Consider the following 20,538-nt stretch of genomic DNA (forward strand, 5'->3'; position numbering starts at 1 on the left):
TTAAACTCCTTCCCCCCGTAGCCCGAAAATTACTGAGAGCAGGAGACTGAGTGCATGCAGACTGAACCGACTCCACATCCCCCGAGTTCCAGCCCCACCGCCCCCACCCCCCACCCCCCCCAGCTTCTGAAGAGCGTATGTGGTATAAATACATAAACAGGCAAAGGTTCTGCTCATTTCCAAGTCTGCAACAAACACCAGTCGCAACACAGCACCGGACTTCTTGATCCTCCTTCTGGACCCAGCCGCCAGCCTCCGTGTTAGATCGACCTTGATGTACACGCGAAAAAGGATAATTAAGAGGGGAAAACAACTGGTACTTATCAGTTTGTCTTGCTTTGAGATAAATGTCCTTCCTCCTACTCCCTCCATTAAAAGCCACTATACGAAGTGCAGTATAAAAGAGTTTTTAGTGCACTTCATCTTCTCAAGGGCCATTTCTACACGGGCCAGTTGCATGCTGGGTAATAATGCCATATTTTGATCATTTTTATCCGCACTTTAATAGCTCAGACGGCTCAGTGTGCTAAAGTGGAGCTCAGCCACATTCGATAAGGATATGCTCGATCCCCAGGGTTAATGTAGTGGAGGAAATAGAAGTTTTTTCTTCACTTCTCTCCTATCAAAAAAAAAAAATGGGTGGAAAGGTGGGAATTAGTTTAAACCTCTCAACATGCAAAACAGCTGTAGCGCAAATATGAAGCTAAATATGCATTTTTTTTAGTGAGGCCAAAATATAATCTAACGATGTACTGACATTCTGTTACTTTAACAAAAAAAAAAAGTCTTTATTTAAATAAGTTCTGTCGACAGTTTGCTATGCCGGTGGACGTGCCTTTACTGCAAGAGACAGATATGTGCTGAGATGCCACTCATTCACTGAGATCTGCCGTCTCAAAATTCAGCTTTTGTATTCCCCTGCACCAAAATCCCCCTCCTCGCCTCTCCCGAAACCCAGCTGCAAGTCGTTCTTGCGTAAAAAGATTGACTTTTTTCATTTTTTTTTTTTTTTTTAGAGAAAGCGTGAGCCAGAGCAGCGTTTTCAGGGCCAAGCTCTGGCCCGTACTCCCAGTTAACGGGCCGTGTAACTTTATTGGGCCATCAGGCCAATTAGTGCATGAGCGCATCGCTCTGCAACACCGCCACGGAGCAGTGATGCGTTCGCTGACACGCACCAATGGGATGCAGCGAGGCGCGGTGTGTGTGTGTGTGTGCGCCTGCATTTGTGTATAAACGTGCATGCATGTGCATGTGCATCAGAGAGCGCATGTTTGTGAGTACGCGTGCGTCCGTGTGCACGAGTGCACAACCTAAACAAGGTAAAGCACTCAGAACGTGCATTTTACACGTTATGGGGGGGGGGGGAGGGGCGGGTTTGGAGGAGTGCGCGTGATTCAACAGGAGTGCCCTCTGGAAGGGAGCAGTGATACAGGAGCACTGGAAATTTCCAATTAGAGATGGGACATTATCTCCAGAGGGGTCTGGGCTACAGCGGCGTCCAGTCTGTCAGCCCGAATTATCCCCAGGCAGCCCCTGTGTACACGGTGCTAACTGACCCAGGATCAGGGCTGCGAAGAGACGACAGTAAATCAATTGCAAGCGCTGAAGGCAGGCCAGAAACGCGCACAACTTAACAGAGAAAGGAAAGCGGAACACTTTAATACACACAGAGCGGTGAACCCACTGCTCTTTGTCCTCTCCCCCTTCTCTCCCAGTACCGAACGGCCGATTCCTGCCCGCACTGCAACGCTCATCAAAACGGTTTAAAAAGTAACAGAGAACGAAGACCAGTGAACTTCACCAGGGGCACTCAAGCGTCTAATGAAGCTCATTATCCAAATTAACAAAAACAATTCCCCCACCATCTTCGTTTTCTTTCACAGGCACTCGCCCAATGGAAACACACACGCACACACACACACACACACACTCAACTCCGTTCGAACAGAAACTTTAGTAATTACAGTCCGTTTTCCCCACGGCTCTCTGATGCTGCCGGTTTCCTGAAAAAAAGGAAGCTAGCGGGGCCTTCAGTTTTGCATTCCACACCAGCCAGAAAGCTTGAGCAAAGAATTAAAAAAAAAAAAAAAAACAAGGCATCAAGCCGGATCGATTATTCACATTTAATTCCAGCCCAGGCAGGTGAAGCCAATCCCCCTCTTCCGACTGCGAGTTAAAAGGAGGAGTTCGAGGGGGGCGACGAGGTGATTGGTGGGGAAAAACAGGGCTTGCTCGTCTGTCACTCTTTTTAAGCTCCGTGGACTAATCACAGAGCGACTGAACCATTCAGACACCCACCAATTTGCAAGCACAGTGTCAAGGCAACACTCTAAAATAGATGGATGGATGGATAAATAAATAAATAAATAAGTGGGAAATTTATTTACATAACAAAATACAGCATGGTGCATCGCAAGCATAACTCAGTATCTCCGTAGGGTGCGTTTTCCTGAACGGTACTACTTCTGAGCCTCACATGTTTATCTTTACAAGCTACAGAATCTGGGGGTGGGGGTGGGTGGGCAATTGGACTGGTAACAAATACCTCGCTGCCACTGTATTGGCCATCACAGAGATTCCGTGAGGGGAGGGCCAATAGTTTTTTTTTTTACTTTCTCCGGAGACAGAAAAAAGCGTTAACCTTGAGATTTATCCGCGTTTGTTATCAGTGCGCGCGTGAACAGTATCCTCCGGCTGTGTCGTCACTCGATTAACTCAAGGCTTCTTTCTTTAACAGACTCCAGCTGCGCATCGATTCAAACCTCTCGGTTGCTCCTCTGCTGCTTGAGCAGTGTGCCATTTTAAACACAGACATAACCCCGTGACCGCGAAGCGTACTGAAATGCCAAAGGGATTATACAATGCAATGCAGAAGTAAAAAAAAAATATCGCATATAATCCACCTCTTTAAAGAGATGTTAATACAGTGTCCTCCGGCCTAAATGGCAGTCTGGTCGATACTTTATATATATATATATATATATATATATATATATATATATATATATATAAAATTTACAAACCACGTGGGTATTAAATTGTGTCCAATAGGTTGCACCTGTAAAAATAATTAAAAAACGTATTTCCTTTTGTGTCAAGCGAGCGACGTTTCTAGCCCAACTCGATTTTCGCTTGGGAGCTAGCTGTGTTCGAACTCAAATAACCGCATGCGTCCCTCTGTCCCAAAGCCGGGGGGGGCGCGTGGAGAGAAAACGGACATTCGGCGGCTCTAATGGCACGATCACTCACTGTGTCGGATCGGCCGGCTTTCGGCCCCGTGCCCAGCCCTGCCCGAATATTACCGAGCGCCGCATTATCCAGGAAAACAGTTTTTTTCCCTTCCCCCGCAACCATATAAACAGGCTCGGAGGGACCATTACGCGCACCGAGGCGGAACATTGAAAAGGGGCGCGTTCTGAAAAATCTCCGAAATAACGCGCATTAGTCAGGAGAGCGTTTCTTTCGCGCATTTTCCCTCCTTTCCCCCGGCCGTCCGCGAGACGGCTGAAAAGCGTGTCCGACGCTGCCGAATTGGATTCCGCCCCGGCTGTGTGTGTGCGCTCTCTGCGTGGCCGCAAACACACACCGGCGTCGTCTGTCAGATGCGCCGCCCGCCTTCTGCCCGGCCAGGTGTCCCATAATGCATCATTCATCTTCCCGTCAACACAACAACGGCCAAACGTCAAGAGGAATTTTAATCTTTCATGCGGCTATTTTTCAACTTTCTTTTTTTTGTTGTCGTTGCTGTTTCGGTATCTGGCCCTGACGGCGAATCAGAGGCACTTCAATCTGCCCATTTCAAAGACTCGATGGCGTCACATAATGAACCATGTAGCATGTTATTAAAAACTCATCCATAAACTGACAAGAACCGCAGGAATCCAACTGCAAACAATGTAAATGTTATTGAAAAAAACAATATTCGGTGAAATAGTTATACTGAGCAGAAAAACACAGGACAAGAGTTAACTGAATTTCCCTTCGTTGCTTTAGTAACTCGTTTAATATCTGGACAATTTCACAAACAGCAAAAATTATGTTGTGAATCTGAAAAAATACCGAAACCCATCATTTGATTCTCAAATTAGGGAAGAAATTCCTCAGTGGTGTGATTAAATCAGAGCAATACCAAGGCTGAGGCCAAATATTTAAGTGTGTTTTTCCAAACAGCCAACAAAGACTGACATATTATGTGCTAAAGCTTAACATTCTTTCATTCACCAGGGGACATGAGTCACACTGAGGCAGGCAGACAGACTAAAGACAGAGAGACAGGTATAAGGTATATAGGGGCGACATAGCTCAGGAGGTAAGACCGATTGTCTGGCAGTCGGAGGGTTGCCAGTTCAAACCCCGCCCTGGGCATGTCGAAGTGTCCTTGAGCAAGACACCTAACCCCTAACCCCTAACTGCTCTGGCGAATGAGAGGCATCAGTTGTAAAGCGCTTTGGATAAAAGGGCTATATAAATGCAGTCCATTTACCATTTACCATAAGATCAGTGACAGGAAGACGCTCCCCGTGACTTTGCTCATTTTCAGTGTCTCTCTCCGTCTCGCTGCGTGCTTCAGGAAGGTCAGCAGTGTCCCGCGCAGCGATCAGTAACCTGGCTCTGAGGCCCTCAACGGGACGTCCTGCTGATCCGACGGCACGGAATTCCAGACGCCCAATGAGACGAGGCGAGACTCGAACCCCGCGCTGAACCCCCCTGCTCTATAGGCACAGCCTGCAGGGCTTAGCAGAGCGACAGGACGCCCCCGCAGCCAATGGGACGCCCCGTCCGTGCCGATGACAGCGACAGATGCACGGGCTCCCCACAGGTCAGACTGCCTGATAAAAGACCCCCCCCCCCCCCCCCCCTTCTGTCTGCTACAGAAACCACTGCAGGCTCACGCCTGATGAGGCACACACACACGCACAGATGCATGCGCACGCACACACACACATGCAGCTACATGCGCACAGGCACACACACATTCATGCACACACACACACACACACACGCACAGATACATGCGCACACACACACACGCATGCAAACGCACACACACGCACAGATACATGCGCATACGCACACATACACATGCATGCACACACACGCACACACACACACATACATACGCACATGCACGCACGCACGCACACTCTTTCACAGGCTCTCCTGTAATTCATTATTCATAGCTGAATTTGCAGGTGCTCCGCAGAGGCCAGGTGGCTGTGAGAGGAGAGAGAGAAACGCGCAGCAGGGGGCGGAGTCAGGGGCGTGGTTAGGGGCGGTCCTACCTTCAGCCCTCCGCACTCTGCCGCAGAGCCCCGGTCCACCCCGGTGATGTAGATGCCCAGGGAGTACTCAGCCCCGCCTCTGATCATCAGCCCCAGAGATCGGCCATCGTCCAGGACCAGGTTCACCTGGGGAGCAGATCCACACGCACCCTGGAGTTACAGTATGCACTGCAGGACGCACGCACGCACGCACGCACGCACGCACGCACGCACACATTATGTCCATACTGTATGACTGCAGGGCTGTTTGAGTGTCTTGTGACTTCTGTTGTCCTTGTTGGTCATTTTAACCGGGCCTACTAAAGCATGGCTACCAACGGCTAACGCCAAAAGCCAGAGTGAAATACGAAGGTGGGAGGCACTCAAAGGCAAAAATGCTTTTCTCTCTTTTAAACGTTCTCCTTTGTTCTGCATTCAGTATGAACAGAGCGGTACAATAAAACACCCATCGTTTCAACCGAAGCCTCTCTCACCCCCTTTTCTGTTAAAACCACAGCCAGAACAGCTGTGCAGCTGATGTTTACTGTCGCCAAGTCAACCAGCCAGCTGCTGCCATTGCATGACCAGAAGGTAGGCTATATAATGGACTGGACTGGGAAAGATTTTTTTATTGTCCGATTTTTTATTTTTATGAATGGCTTGCACAGTGCAGCAACCTAATCTATCTCTTCAGTGCAGGCTGAACTTGGTTCTGTTTTACATCCCAAATCGCAATTCATATTTTCTTACACAGTTTGGGTGTAAACACCTTGAATCAACTCCACCGGCGTCTGAAACGGTAGGATATGCTCTTGTTGCTTTATGTCCCACTTGACTAATGCGAGCGGAGCAGCAAGCGATATCTGCAACCTGAAGATACACTGCAGCTCCATTAGCCCTCCCAAGATTCAGATGCAAATTAGTGTGTGGGCAGACAAAAAGAAACAGCAGCCAGCCGCTTTCCTCCAAGCATTCATGTGCAAGGTATTGTGGGATAGCTATGTGGCCACGGTACCTGTAGATGAGAGCCTATCAACATTTAGGGGCACTCCGTAAAGCACTGTCGCTATTTCAAGTGAGAAAGCAGTTGTCAGTGTTTAGAAATGACATGAGGATGGAGTCCTGCTGAAATAATGAGACAAGAGGAAGAAAGAAAAAGGTTTTAGAATTAAATCAGGGGCTTAACTTCAGGTGTCTTTTTCATATTTGCATGGATTATATATAATAAACATAATCAAACCTACTCACAATGATAGCAGGCACTGGGTTTGTGGCTACACAAATAAAACAATTTCATACAATAGTTCCTGGTTTGAAGGGTGTGTGCTAAGATGAGAAAGGGGAAAAATTCCCAACAAAATCTTCAAAGCCAGTTTTCTAAAAAAAACAGTGTTTTGCAAAAACACAATATTCGAACAGTCACATCTTCAGAAATATTTACTCTGTGCCATCAAAGGACACCTCATCTGTAGCTCTCATTCTGTACTTTAACATAAGATGATAATGGAAAAAAATGTAATTCTGAAACATGCATCTGAAGTACTGTATACGTTTGGTCGCACACACACACACACACACGCACACACGCACACGCACACACACACACACACACACACACACACACACACACACACACACACACGGTTTCATCAAAGCAATTTTCGGTCAAGAAAACATTTCCCGATCAAGGCGACAGGAGGCCTCAGCCGCAGATCATTACACACCGATACGCTTCGTTTGAGGCATTTTCATTTGTCTGATCTTCCATTATACAGTTTCAGTGTGTTCAGCAGAACGCAGTGACTGAACACAGCCAGGCCGTCCTGTTTGTGACAGCCCATTGGCACAGAACGCTCAGGGCGGCAGCTCAAGTCCTTTTCTGACCCTCGCTTTTTCCTCCAGTCCCTACAAAGCTCTGACAGGGGGGTGGATTTATGTCCGAAAAAACGAACGTTGACGAGAGCGCGTTATTCAGCGCGAAAGCTGGAAATTGTCTCCCGAATAATTGTGTATCAATCAGGCGGAAAACCCCAAACCAAATAGCCCGGACGCGCAGCCCGCTCGTACATCAGCACGGTCGTTAAAGTCAGCCGGCCCCCCTCACGCGTTCCACATCCATCACCCGGTCGCTGGAGCGCGACGCTCACGAGCGCTCCCCCGACACGTGTCAAGGCATCCGGCGTCCCACGTCCATCGCAGCCCGGATAACTCTCCGTCCGTCCGTCCGTCAATCAATCAATCAATCAATCAATCACTCGCCTGCTGCAACCAGATCCGCAAGCGTGTCACGCCAGGACAACTTCTAGGACAACTGCAGGAACATGGACAGCATCAGTGTCACTCTAATAACAACTGCAGGACCATGGACAGCATCGTCTTCACTATAATGAGAACTGCAGGACCATGGACAGCATCATCTTCACTATAATGAGAACTGCAGGACCATGGACAGCATGGTCGTCACTATAATGAGAACTGCAGGACCACGGACAGCATCAACTTCACTATAATGAGAACTACAGGACCGTGGACAGCATCAACTTCACTATAATGAGAACTACAGGACCGTGGACAGCATCGTCTTCACTATAATGAGAACTGCAGGACCATGGACAGCATGGTCGTCACTATAATGAGAACTGCAGGACCACGGACAGCATCAACTTCACTATAATGAGAACTACAGGACCGTGGACAGCATCGTCTTCACTATAATGAGAACTGCAGGACCATGGACAGCATCAACTTCACTATAATGAGAACTGCAGGACCATGGACAGCATCAACTTCACTATAATGAGAACTGCAGGACCATGGACAGCGCAGGACAGTGGACGGCATCAACTCGACAGTAGCAGCTGTCAGTCATGGCAGCTTGTACTCTTGTGTCTTTATTTTGAAATCTGAGTATCTATGTGCAAATAGACACCGTTTTTCTGCCTTGAGATTCTGCTGCAGGTGTAGGAGTAACTGGTGCAGGCAGGTTGTAGGAGGCCAGTTGACAAGAAATGCACAAATATACACACACAAACACACACACACACAAACATGAACATGCACACACACACACACACACACATGTACGCACACGTACATACACAAAAATCATACATACACATGCACAAACATACACACACACACGCACACAAACACAAAAAATCATACATACACACACATACACACAAACATGCGCACGCATATGCACACGCATATGCACACACGCACATGCGCGCACACACACACATACACACAGACACACACACAAACCCACACACCACACCCACAAATACATATATATACGCACATGTAGACAAACGCCTGCACACACCCACGCCAACACACACACCCACACCCTTTCTCCGTCTGTGCTTCGCTGTACATAAATTTCCATTTTAACCGCTGCTGAACACAGTGACACACACACACGCTGTTCTGTTCAGTCTCTGTTCAGGTACCAGAGACGGGTGGAGCGAGGAAAAACATTTAAATTAATGTAAAAAAAAAAAAAAAGTACATTTACTGGAACCTTTTTTTGTTTACTCAGGGTATTGAGTGAAAACCCGACGGCGGCCGTACATATTGCAGAGCAGTCTGGTCCGGTGGTCCCGCGCCTTGGGGGTGATATTTTTATTTTGGGGAATCGTATATTTTTCTCAGGGCCCTGGAGCTGGGCCATGCATCACGCTGCAGATAACTCGGAGTTCAGAAGTGAAATCAATTTTTTTTTTTTTTTTTTTTCTGACGGCGGCGGAGATGGGCCTGGCAGCGGCGGGAGCGGGGACGTCCGTCGCCCGGCCCCGCTGGGGGCGGAGATTCGCGTCTCCTGGCCAAGCTCTCGCGCCGCGCGGCCTAGGGGGCGAGCGAGCTCCAGGAGCGAGCGCTACTTTTACTGCCGGCCTTTAATCAGAGGAATCGATCCAATCACGCGATCCCCGCCCCCCGCCCCCCAACCCATCCCCGGCGCTCCCCGAACCCGCCCCCGCTCCACCACCCACCCACTCGGGCTCTGGCAGTTCCCCCTCTCTTAAGATTCATCGGTCTCCGTTGTCGGGGTAATTTATTTCGGGAGCGTAAATTTATTTTTAAGGGACCGGAGATGATCCTCCCGAATCCCCGGCCCCTCGGGCGACGCCGAACCGCCGCCGGGTCCGCTGGGAAATCGCGTGGGGGGGGGGGGGGGGGGGGGGACGGATGTGGCGCCCTCGCGTACGCGCGCGTTAAATGAGCCAACGCCACACGTGCTAGCTCCTATCCCCCAGCTCTTAAAGTCTTTACGTTTCCCAGCATGCATAGTTAAGGGAGGGCAGGGCATGGAGGTCAGGTCAGTTTATAGGCTGGGGGAGGGCAGGGAGTAGCAGGGTGGGACATGGGAGCAGGAAGGGTGGTGAGGCAGGACGGGATGGGGTAAGGGCAGGGCCAGGGTGGAGCCAAGCAGAGACACAAGTGGAAGGGCAGTGCAGAGTAATCAATGGGGGTGGGGCAGGGTGGAGAAGTCCACAGGAGTGGGTGGGGTTTGGGCAGGGCAGGGCAGGGGGTGGGGCAGGGTGGGGCAGAACAGTCCACGGGGGCAGGGCAGGCCCGGGGCAGGGTGGGGCAGGACAGTCCACAGGGGTGGGGCAGGGGGCGGGGCAGGACAGTCCACAGGGCGGGGCAGGGGGTGGGGCAGAACAGTCCACGGGGTGGGGCAGGGGGTGGGGCAGGATGGTGCAGCAGGGCAGGGCAGCCACGGTAAGAGCGCTGACCTTCTTCTCGTCGCCCTCCTGCAGCAGCTGCAGGTGGCTCCGCCTCTGGGCGTCGGCCCGGCGCAGGGTGGCGCTGCGGTGCTCCGGCAGGTCGGGGGGCGGGGACACGCTGCGCCCCTGCGGGTCCACCCACGTGTACACGTGATTGGTCACATAGCCCCCGGGGATCCGCCCCACGGACCGCACCGACAGGGACAGCTTCTTACTGCCTTTCAGCACCTACAGGGAGGGAGGGAGAGAGAGAACAGGGGGGCAGAGGGAGGGAGAGAGAGGGGCAGAGAGAAGGAGAGAAAGAAATGGGGGGCAGAGGGAGGGAGAGAAAGAAATGGGGGCAGAGGGAGGCAGTGAGAGAAAGAGGAGGCAGAGGGACAGAGAAAGAGGGGGCAGAGGGAGAGAGAGAGAGGGGCAGAGAGAGTGAAAGTGAGAGAGGGAGGGAGAAATAGACAAAGAGATAGGCAATGAGAGATGGAGAATGAGGGAGGAAAGGGGAGAGAGAAAGAGATTTATGGGCAGTGATTAAAGCACACACCTCCAGCCGTGCTCTCTTACAGTCAGCAAATTATATACACACACAAACAGAGCTTCAGAGCGAGATCCCTAAACATGAAATACATCAAATATATACCTGCATACACACATACATACATACATACACACACACATACATACATACATACACACACACACACATACATACATACTCACAGAGCCTCATACATATGCACACAAACACACAGGCCGACGCGTGCGCGCGCACACACACACACACACACACCGCGACGATGAGCGGCCGATTGGCTGCTGACAGCCTGCGGTGAGTGATGCTCTCGCTGTGCAGATCAAACCCAGCCCGACCGCACAGCGTGGAGCGCAGTGCACAGAGCCGCTGGGGCAGAGAGGGCACACATCAGAGGGCACGGGGCCAGGGCCCGAAAGCACCCCCCCCCCCCCCCCGCCTGCGCTGCCCCAAACCCCCCCACCCTTGCCCCTGCCCCTGCCCCAGACCCCTCCTGCTGCGGGAGAAGGCTGCCCCGTACGAGCAGGGTAGACACAGCTAACAGGCTTTCGCTCTGTATTCAGTATGGCCCGGCTAAAGCGAGTTGCACTGCTGCTGAAATGCATGTGCACTAAATCAATCAGCAAATGATCTTTCCTGCCCGATCTCCCCATCCTGGGGGGAAATGGGCCTTCACAGCTGCATGAACACACACAGGACCACAGCCTCCCCAGTGCTGTGCTGCTCGGGGCCCTATAAATTTTTTTACGTGGGGTCCACCCCTATTCATTGATTGCAATTGTGGAGCATGGGTGGAGGGGGGGCAGGGGGGGAGGGTGGTACTGTTGCTATCCAATCTGGGGCCCAGTCCAGCTGAACGCTTTCCAACCCCCCCCCCCCCCTTACACACAGGCCTGCACAGTACACAATATTACTATATCATGCGCGGGTATCTCCACGGCTGTAAGACAGACTGAGCTCTGAAGTTCATCTGAGTGTGCATCGAGTGCGCACACAACGCAGGGTGAATCAAGGGCTGCTAAATCTGTGCGCGGCAGCTATTGCTAACGGCTTCGGGGACCGAGGCTATTTGGAGAAAAAGGGGGCGGCACCTGCTCTCCTGCTTCCCAGCATGCACTGCAGCTCAGCACGCGGCCGTTTAATATGAAACACTGCGCTGCTGCGGGTGCGTTACTCACAGCGCGCGCTGCGGGTCCGGGCCGGAGCGACGCGGCGCTCGCGTAGCACTCTGCTAGCGCTGCGCTTTGCGCTGGCCAGCGTGGGAACGGTCTCAGCCACTCAGCGCCTCTCGCCAAACGCTGGAGGACAAAGTCACGCGAGTCTAACGCACGCCGTGTGAGGCACCTCCTGTGACGTAGCCCGAACCAGGGTTCACACACTTTTTCACCAGTGATTTTCAATGACTTTTCCATGACTTCTCCACAACCTTTAACTGAATTTCCATGACCAAAACAAATGACTTTATCTCAGCGGGACGATTTAAAATTATTTTTTGTAACACTAACTAAACTTAGGTCTGCATCTGAAACATATGGTGCCTCTCTAAAACAAATAAACACCAGACAGACACACTTAGATACATTCTCTCATATTTTAATTCGAATAGTTTAACACACTCAAGGGTTTTCTTTGTTTTTGGCTGGATCGCAACAGCGGGGCCAGCCCTACAAACGCGAACGTCTGTGACTGAGTGACTGAGTGAGTGATGAAGTTACACCATTGGTCGGCCCAGTTATGAAGTTGCACCATTGGTCGGCTGGATCACGTTAGGTCCAGCCATACACTAGGTTTCCTAGTCTTGTTTCCACCATAAATAAGATGCCGTATAAACTCATCCTGAAACAGGGCAGGTTTGGGGGCTCTGTTTCGTGGTGCAGCGATACCCCTCGCGGTCTGGAGTTAGACCCTCGCTGCGCCAGCCGGGTCTGGGACGGGAGCCTGGTTGGGCCGCGTCTGACCAGCCGGGTCTGAGCGGGCTGGCGGGAGCCAGCTGTCCGCCCGCAAACCCAGGTGTGGGACTGCGCGCGGTCCCCACTGCAGCTTGTGATGCAGCGACTGCGCAGTGACTGCGCAGCTCAACCAGTGTGCATGCAGCAGAGCAGAGATGGAGTAGAGATGGAGCAGTGAGCAGGCAGGCCTTATGACCGTAGTCCAAGCTCTGCCATAAAGTTGGAAACTGGGGGGAAAAAAAAGGTTTCCAATATCCCATAGTGCACTAGAAAATTGGTATCCACCCCCAGACACTAAGTATTCTCTATGGTATTACCAGATATCTGTGGTATTGGTATATCACCACAGCTGCAGTGGCCAGCTCATGTGACTCTCCACCTGAGCAGGAAGTGACAGATGCAGGAGAACGTGCCCATATAAGGATGAAAACAGGGTCTAAAAAGATGCACTCACTGGTTATTTACATCCAAGTCTCCCCCAGGTGTCTTTCTATTTCGGAACTCAATGCGGCTGAGCTACAACAGAGAAAATATCCAACTGTGAAGTGTGTTATTCCTCCATCTCCATTCCCTCTCCCTCCCTCCCTCCCTCCCTCCTCCCTCTCCTTTCTCTCCCCTTCCCCCTCCATCTCCATTCCCTCCCACCGCCCTCTTTCTCTCCCCTTCCTTCTCCCTCTCCTTCCCTCCCCTGCCTTCTCCCTCTCCATTCCCTCCCCTTCCCCCTTCCTCTTCATTCCCTCCTCTTCCCCCTTCCTCTCCACTCCATCCCCTCCCCCCCTCTCTCTCAATCCCCCCATCTGCATCTCTCTTCCCTGATGCCACTTATTCCCTCAAAATCATTCCCAGATCACACCCTTTCTGATCCTGAATTGCTGTACAACGTGTACAACGGGGGCGGCAGATCCTGGCCCGAACACTCACACCCCCCTGCCGCCCCCCAATGTCCCAGCCCAGGCCTCTGTCTGCACACACAGTGCTTGTTCACGGGCAGCGCTCCAAAATGAGTTAGGGGTGACCCAGCACCCACTAGCATGACGATTAAGCAGCTCCATAGTTCCATTACGTAAAGGGGGGGGGGTACGGTACTGGGGAAGTGCTGCAGGGAGGCGGGGGGGGGGGGGGGGGGGTACGGTACTGGGGAAGGGCTGCAGGGAGGAGGCGGGGGGGGGGGGTACGGTACTGGGGAAGGGCTGCAGGGAGGCGGGGGGGGGGGGTTGGGTACGGTACTTGGGAAGGGCTGCAGGGAGGCGGGGGGGGGGGGGTACAGTACTGGGGAAGGGCTGCAGGGAGGCGGGGGGGGGGTACAGTACTGGGGAAGTGCTGCAGGGAGGCGGGGGGGGGGGGGGTACGGTACTGGGGAAGGGCTGCAGGGAGGCGGGGGGGGGGGTACGGTACTGGGGGAGGGCTGCAGGGAGGCGGGGGGGGGGGGGTACGGTACTGGGGAAGGGCTGCAGGGAGGCGGCGGGGGGGGGTACGGTACTGGGGAAGGGCTGCAGGGAGGCGGGGGGGGGGGGTTGGGTACGGTACTGGGGAAGGGCTGCAGGGAGGCGGGGGGGGGGGGGTACGGTACTGGGGAAGGGCTGCAGGGAGGCGGGGGGGGGGGGGTACGGTACTGGGGAAGGGCTGCAGGGAGGCGGGGGGGGGGGGGGTACGGTACTGGGGAAGGGCTGCAGGGAGGCGGGGGGGGGGGGGGGTACAGTACTGGGGAAGTGCTGCAGGGAGGCGGGGGGGGGGGGTTAGTTCCCGTTACAGATGACTAAGTCCTTACAGTCACAGAAACGGCTGATCACGTCCTTCCATTCTGAAGGCTTAGAGAGGGCTTCTGGGACCTCAGCTCTCCTGCAGGAAACACTCAGCTCTAATTGTTTCTGCTAATTGGTGGAGCACAGCAGATTGGTTTCACTGGCTGGCACAGACACACACACACACACACACAGATACACAAACACACATACTCTCTCTCTCTCACACACACACACACGTACCCACACACTCCAACACGCACATACACACACACACACAGATACACTTGAACATGCACGCAGATACACGCACACAAACACACGCAAACACACACACAAACACAGACACACACGTACCCACACACTCCAACACGCACGTACACACACACACACAGATACACTTGAACACGCACGCAGACACACACGCACAGAAACACGCACACATGCACACAAATATACACACACACACAGATACACTAGAACAAACATGCAGACACACACAAACACACACACACACACAAAACACACACACAAACAAACCCACATACCCACACACACCCACAAACACACCCACAAGCATCTGGAAGCGTTCGCTTTATTTGACATCATGTCCAGAGGGGGCAATAAACCAGAGAAAGAGCCACTGAGGCACTAAGCTCCATCTCCCACATCTGCAGCCAAAAGGCCAGGAGAGGAACAGGCATGAGCAAACACAGACGTGCCACAAGGCAAGCTAGCGCATGCACACACATCAACATTCATTCCGAGTATGACAGCTATAAAGTAGAGCCAGTAATGGATTTTAGCCTGGATCACTGCAGCCTCCGACAGGAATCTGATTATGAGGTCACAAAGAGAACAGCCCTGCCCCCACCTTGGAAAGGAGTCTTTCCATTGGTTCAGAACTAGGGAAGGTATGTAAACAGACCCTGCTTGTCATGTGTCAGGACAACTAATTTGTAATAGACATGGATTTATTGAATCCCATGGCAATGCTGTCGATGCAACCATATAGGTTAATCAGGATCAATCAAATTGCAAGCATGTCTAATATATCTGTGTGCACACTGCACATTGTGTATTTCTGGCTGTGAGAGTATGCTTGCATGTGTGTATGTGTACACGTGTGCACACATGGTTGATTATGGTATGCACGTGTGAATGTTTATGCCTGTGCGCTTGTTTGTGTGTTCATGTGTACACCTGTGTATGGTGTGTGTGCCATGTATGAGCACGTTTAATATTTATGCACATGTGAATGTGTGTATGAGTATGTGTTTTCTGTCAAAAATGCGTGTGTTTACGGTCTACGTGCATTTATAGTGTTAGTATCTGCATCTGTGCATGCTTGCGTATGGTGTGCACACGTGAATGTGTGTGTGTGATACGTGCACATGCATACGATATTGTTACGCATGTGTGTGAAGGCGTGTGCATCTTTCTATGCATGCGATCTGAGGATAACGCAGTCGTTTAGGAACTTGTGCTGATGCTCTCTCTATTCTGCGAGTGTGTGCGTCTAAGTGACAGAGACAGTGACAAATGGCCAGCTGTTTGAAGGGAAGTAAAAATGTGCGCTAAATGTAAAATAAGAGCCCCGCGTCTATCTCTCTTAGATAAGAGCGTGTGTTCAGCAAATAAAATAAATGCAACTTCACAGTGTGAGCACAACAGGTTCTGAGCCAGCCCGTCACCCTATTAAAAACCAGGCAACTGCTATTTTTCGGCCACTTCGGACATCACACGAATCTCCCCACCAACGAACCCTTCCTACCGGCTTGTCGTTCCGCCACTCCAATTATTTATGACATCGTTTTTGATGAGGAGTGCCTTGCCGTTTCTTTTTTTTCATTTTCCCGCTGATGAGAACCCCAGCAGTCGCCAGGACAATAAACTTTCCTCCGCGCTAGCGAGACGCGGCTGTATCTGATATTATGGTATCTTTATATTAAAGGTACGTAGCGCAGCCCGTAACTCCGCGCGCTCAGAGAGTCGTATCTCACTTCTTCAGACGCGTGAAATCTGTATCTCTTTTTCTTTTTCACCTCAATTCCCCACATTTCCCGATATTTTCTCCAGATATGTACTACCCCCGTTCGTTTGCAACCATTTTCACTGCTGTATCCTCCCCATTAATCAAGAAGAGTGCCAGCACACCATTTTCACTGAAACGCGCAATGTCAAAGCCGCCACTTGGTTTTAATCCGCTGTCCGCCAGTTTAGTTCACGCAGACTTTGGCTGCGATTGGCCGGTGCTTAACTTCTTTGACCAACAGTAAAAATGTAAAAATGTTCCCTTCGCAAACGGCATCGAGCGTAGAGCAATCGCTAAAACTCCCCAGAGTTCGCGAAGTAAAAGTTTAAAGTCAAAGTTAAGGACAACCGTTAATTGAATATCGGCCATGTATTCAGCCAGAGGAAGAGATGGACACCGCACGCATGATAATTTTAAAAAGAGAAAATTGCAAGCAGAGGTAAACCGGCGCTGTAATTAGAGAATTGTTCATTTTCTTACTCCAGCCGGCAGCGTTTTTTTCTCTCTCCTTTGGCACGGCTTAATTTTCTCACTTTCAAATGCACTGATGCACGGCTATAATGAAATGATTATTCTCAAGTGCGCCCTGGAATACAGCCTGTGTTGAATACAGAACTATGTAATAATTGTCGCAAGTTTGTCCAGGACCGCGTACGTGGCAAAGACAAATAGTCTAATTTATTCCGACGGCACAGTGGTTACAGTGCAGTACATTTCTGTCAGGACAGCACGGTGTGCAAGAATACATTTAATTGGAACGGCGAAGCATGTAATACATCTTCACATTGAACAGGAGTGGAATAACAATTTGCCCTATTCATTTGCATTTTCCATTTCTGGACCATGGTATTTTTTTTGTTTGTTGTTGTTATCGTTTTGTATTCCTTTCTTAGACAAGAGCATTGACATGTTTGTGCATGATACGACTTCAGCTGCATTAATCCTGCTATTGTGCAGGTAGGCGGTTATGGAGAAGGCCCAAAGCATTGCCGCATATTAAAAAGTAAACAGGAAACAAATCTATTCCTAGACTTGAGGCTTTGACGATCCTGTCCAGCATGACTTCTTGCACACACTCAACCCCTCTCTGGGGTGTCCTAGACCTTGTACACGCAGAGCTTCCAAATTCGTTGTACAACAATTTTTACACAACAGTTGTGGTAGGCTACAACGGAATTAAATTATGCGTGTGTACGCCTCAAAACGTTCACAGAATCGTTATGGCAAAAACAAAAAAAAAAAACATTCAGGAGGTAGGTAGTGCACAACGCATGTCGAGTTGCGTGTGTCCATAAAAAAACGTTTTGGCGGTTGCTTTGCCCAATCCGAAACGGTGTGACAGGGTTCTAAAACCACAGCCTGTTGCTAGCCACCAAACCGCGACACCAACTCGCTATTCTACGGAAGTTGCCCTGCACACATTGGTATTCCACCTTCTCAATCGTGGCCTCAACTGATCTCACACATAATTGTGTGTGCTTTCACAGGCAAAAGTTTTGTTGCCAGTCCTCATCGCTGAAGCCACCAAGTACAACTTGCCCCCATCAAATGTTACTTCCCTCTTTCGTCCATACGGTACGATTGATGCTAGCACTAATGACAGCCGTAACTAACATCAAAAACAGCCTTTGAAGCCTAACAGGTCTTCGGTGCTTGACAATAAGGCGATTTCTACCATGGCTGACAGTCTCCTCCAAAACATCAATGTACGAATCTGGGACCTAGTGAAGACCATGATTAGGCCGATCATTACAGTAAACACTCGTAGGTAGGCTAGTGTGAAGCTAGCGAACGGTTCCTACCAGTGTGTGCGTACGCACAGGCTACAACCGTTGTATTGCCAACACATTCTAGAATGCTCCCAAAACGTTCTGAAAAAGCTCCGTGTGTACAGGGTCCTAGCTGTCCGAGGTAGTTTATAGAGGAGGTGGTGATGTCACAATGCCTCCTCCCACCTCCTCCAATAGAGTACGGCCTTGTCCCTGTGGGGCGTGCTGTCACAGTGTACTGTGTGTTCTGGAACACCGCGTCACACAATCATTCACAGGTGATGATAATAATGTCTGGCGCGAGCCAACTGTGGGTCTCAGAGCCGCGTTAAAATGCTCAGCCGGCGAGAATCGGGTCATACTGTGAAAATGCAATTCTTGCAGAGATGGGTGTGCCACACACACGGACATGTATAAACAGTATTTGTGTGGGTCTGTGTGTGTATATAATGCGTTCAATAAACACCCAGCTATATTACACCATGCATTCCTAATAAGCAAAAAGTTAAGAACCAATAAATTAATAAATAATGTAGAGTGTGCTTAATAGTACAAGCATAGAACCTGCACATACAGGGTCCCATGTTTTGCCGGGTTTGAGTCCTGCTTTTTAGGTATCTGGCCTTGGCCTAGACAGAGTATCTGAAATGGAGACAGCTCAAAGAAAAAGTCTGAGATAGCTCACAGACTCTACTTCTTTGAGAGAGCTCAGACTATACAGTAAGTCTTTGAGACAGCTCACAGACTGAGCTCACAGACTCTATAGTACATCTTTGAGAGAGCTCACAGACTCCACTTCTTTAATAGAGCTCACAGACTCTGTCTTTGAAAGAGCTCACAGACTCTATAGTAATTCTTTAATAGAGCTCACAGACTCTATAGTAATTCTTTAATAGAGCTCACAGACTCTATAGTAATTCTTTAATAGAGCTCAGAGACTCTATAGTAATTATTTAATAGAGCTCACAGACTAAGTCTTACAGACTGGCAGTTGAAGAAGCTGCTTCAGGCCAGACAGACAGACCAATCTGACCCATAGTAGCAGAGCGGAGGGGAGCTACACGCTCTCTCCTCCTTTCCAGCAGCCTCTGAGTTCATCAGCCTCTCCTTCATCCCTCCCCTCCCCTCCCCTCCCCTTCCCTTTCTCTCAGGCTAAAGATGTACTTTTAAAAGCCTTGCCTCTTATCATCGTTCTCCGGTTACTGTTGTCTCTAGCACTACATCACAGATTTATCAAGTTATATGCTTTTTTTGCAGGCGATTTGACACAGCAGATAGATGTTTTAGAGATGCTTCCGAAGCCAGGCATCGCACAGTGTCACACTCCCAGGCAATAATCAAACAGCTTCCACTTTTGGGGGTTGCTAGCTCACATCCATAAATAAAAAAAAAACAAATCTCATAAATCCAAATACCACAGAGCAGAGAAGTGGGCTGGAGTGTATGTCTTTTTCCTCCCCTTACAGTCTGCCTGCTGCTGCCATTTCATTTTACCTACGTGCCTATATATAAAAATGAATACGTAGATAAATAAATGGCGCTCAGTTCAGTTAAAAAAAAAAAAAAACATGAGTAAGTGCATTCTGGCAGTGATGAATCTCTACGGATGTCTTGTTTTTGCAGTATTTGATAAATAAAACATTCGCTTTTCAGCGAGCACATCTTATGAAAAATAGAAAGCATAAACATGATAATGCGCTCTTGGACTGTATATGTTTCTATGAGTGTGTCTGTGTGTGTGTTTTTGGCCCCAGTGGCAGTTTTTCTAATGGAATGTTGGGATGCTGAGATCCACCGTAAGGTTCTTCTGCCGTTTGACCAGCTGAATAAATGTTTTTTTTTTTTGAAAGAGGGAGGGGGTAAGAGGGTAAGATCGGGGCTGGTTGTAACCCCTCGTGCCCTAGCTCAGAGCGTCGGGTCTGATGGATTCTGTGTGTCCGAGCGATCGATCGCCTTCACCTAAGCGTTTCCTGTTCTGCAAATGCTTTTCTTCGGAGTGACGGTGACACGGAGGTGTCAAACTCTCAGCTCTGTCTTGGCTTCGCCGCGCACCGAGTATCACGTGCCCCGGGACCCATCTGTCTAACACACCCCCCCCCCCCCACACATCCCCCCCCGGCCCCCCACAGCTGCTGCAATCTGAGAGAAATTGATAGAGTGCTCCCCTCATTAAGGCCCGCCTGTCCTCCCTGACTTCACCCCCCCGGGGGGATCGATACGCTCCTGTCAGGAGGGCGGTGAAGGACCAGGTGGAGTGAAGTGCCCGCAGTTTTGAGAAAGTGCCCCCCCCCCCGCCACCCCACCCCTTGTTTCCCCGCCAATCCGCAACAACAGTTTCACTGTCTCCTTCTTGGATGGGGGGGGGGGGGGGGGGGGGGAGATACAGCCAACTCACACATATTGCACGGAAATTACACACTAGAGATGATCAGCAATGACACACTCAAAATGGCCGGATATGGCTAACTAAAGATGGCCAGCAGTGACAAATTAAAGACACATTAAAAATGGCTGCCAAAATTG

The 20,538-nt window shown here is 50.3% G+C and overlaps 1 protein-coding gene across 1 annotated transcript in view; it reads right to left on the reverse strand.

The window, feature by feature from the left end:
• The window catches only part of whrna (whirlin a), a 90,712-nt gene that overhangs the window by 37,086 nt on the left and 33,088 nt on the right, over positions 1-20,538 (reverse strand). The window contains exons 3-4 of the mRNA XM_035392457.1: positions 10,004-10,222; positions 5,283-5,408 (exon numbers count right to left, since the gene is read on the reverse strand). Coding sequence (XP_035248348.1) covers positions 5,283-5,408; positions 10,004-10,222 — 345 coding nt within the window. The remainder of the gene's footprint in view (positions 1-5,282; positions 5,409-10,003; positions 10,223-20,538) is intronic.

This window comes from Anguilla anguilla, chromosome 14 (genome assembly GCF_013347855.1).
Source record: "Anguilla anguilla isolate fAngAng1 chromosome 14, fAngAng1.pri, whole genome shotgun sequence".
NCBI lineage: Eukaryota > Metazoa > Chordata > Actinopteri > Anguilliformes > Anguillidae > Anguilla > Anguilla anguilla.